At 55.8% G+C, this 1,195-nt stretch overlaps 1 protein-coding gene across 1 annotated transcript; it reads left to right on the forward strand.

The window, feature by feature from the left end:
- Nucleotides 1–509: 509 nt before the first annotated feature.
- Nucleotides 510–785, forward strand: COL26b_000555 (uncharacterized protein; the record flags this gene model as incomplete). Its single annotated transcript, XM_053173522.1, has 1 exon — nt 510–785. One exon carries the CDS (start codon nt 510–512, stop codon nt 783–785), a length of 276 nt encoding a protein of 91 aa, XP_053042570.1.
- Between the last annotated feature and the right edge of the window lie 410 nt (nt 786–1,195).

Below are 1,195 nucleotides of genomic sequence, written 5' to 3' on the forward strand. Positions count from 1 at the left end.
AGTTCTCACAGCGCTGGTAGTCTCTGAACATGCTGAATGTTTTCGCGATGGAACGCACTGACAGTTAAATCTCCAGAGTTCAGCGTTTGTGAAGGGGAATGCGAAAAAGGCGACTGAGGGAGGAATCAGGGGTCCTCTGAGGTACGTACCTTGTATCTGGGACAAAGTGGGGGCCGGGGTCGGTGTGTCGGTGAAGATAAGATCGGGCCCACTAAAATTTTCTCAGGTTGTCGCCGCCCCAGCATTCGCTTTCTTCCATTCTCCTCCAGACCACGACGAACAAGCGTTACGACGTCTTCGTTGAACAACCCCGATCAGTCGGATCACTTCCGCAGCGTTTATTCCCGGCTAAAAGAACTCAAAATCGTGCACCTATCACGATCACACCACGCGGTCGGCCATACTCTCGACCTGCAAACGAAGCAACTGCGGCCGACGTCCGTCTCGGAGACTCCCTACGAAGCCCTCTCTCTGCGGCCAGACCCGCGCGAGCGAGATAATCAAACGAAATGGCGCAAGGCGGTTTGAAGTCATCGTCTCGGCCCGCGCCGACGGGCAAGCCCAAGCAGCAGAAGCAGAAGAACACACAACGAGTGGCGAAGCCTCAGAAGGCCAAGAAGGGCATGGCCGCCGACAAGATGCAGAAGAAGTTCGCGGCGGGACTGGTCAACCAGACGGAGAAGCTCCTCGGCGAGCGTGCCGGACACCTTGAGCTGATCGGAAAGGGCAAGAAGGCGAAGAAGGAGGAGAAGGGCCCTAAGGGCGGCAGCCGCAAGTTTGGCTAAGCGGGGAGGGGCATTCGCGGAATAGCGGAGACATAAGGAACGGAAATCAACCCGACGATCCAACAGGCGATGGGATCACAGAGGGTCGGCAAGTTACGATCAGAGTTGGGCGTTGCGGAGCTCGAAAAGCGCCGCCCATGATGTCTGAGAAGGCCAGGGGCGGCACAACGAACCCGAGAGCCCGACAAAGTGGTGAGCAAGTACAAGAAGCTGGAGGGCGGCTCCTTTTGTGAATAGGATGGACCGACGCCGAAAATAAGATACCCTAATACACGAGCAAAAAGAGTTTCTGATTCATCTCACGCGAGTCTTCCAGGGGAACAGTTTTACCTTTTTGGGGTTGACGCCCGCTTTCCATTTTGAAAACTCTAGATGCCGTCCTTGCCGGCACGCATTTACTGACGGGAGGT

This window comes from Colletotrichum chrysophilum (assembly GCF_026319265.1).
Source record: "Colletotrichum chrysophilum strain AFK26 chromosome Unknown scaffold_2, whole genome shotgun sequence".
Lineage (NCBI taxonomy): Eukaryota > Fungi > Ascomycota > Sordariomycetes > Glomerellales > Glomerellaceae > Colletotrichum > Colletotrichum chrysophilum.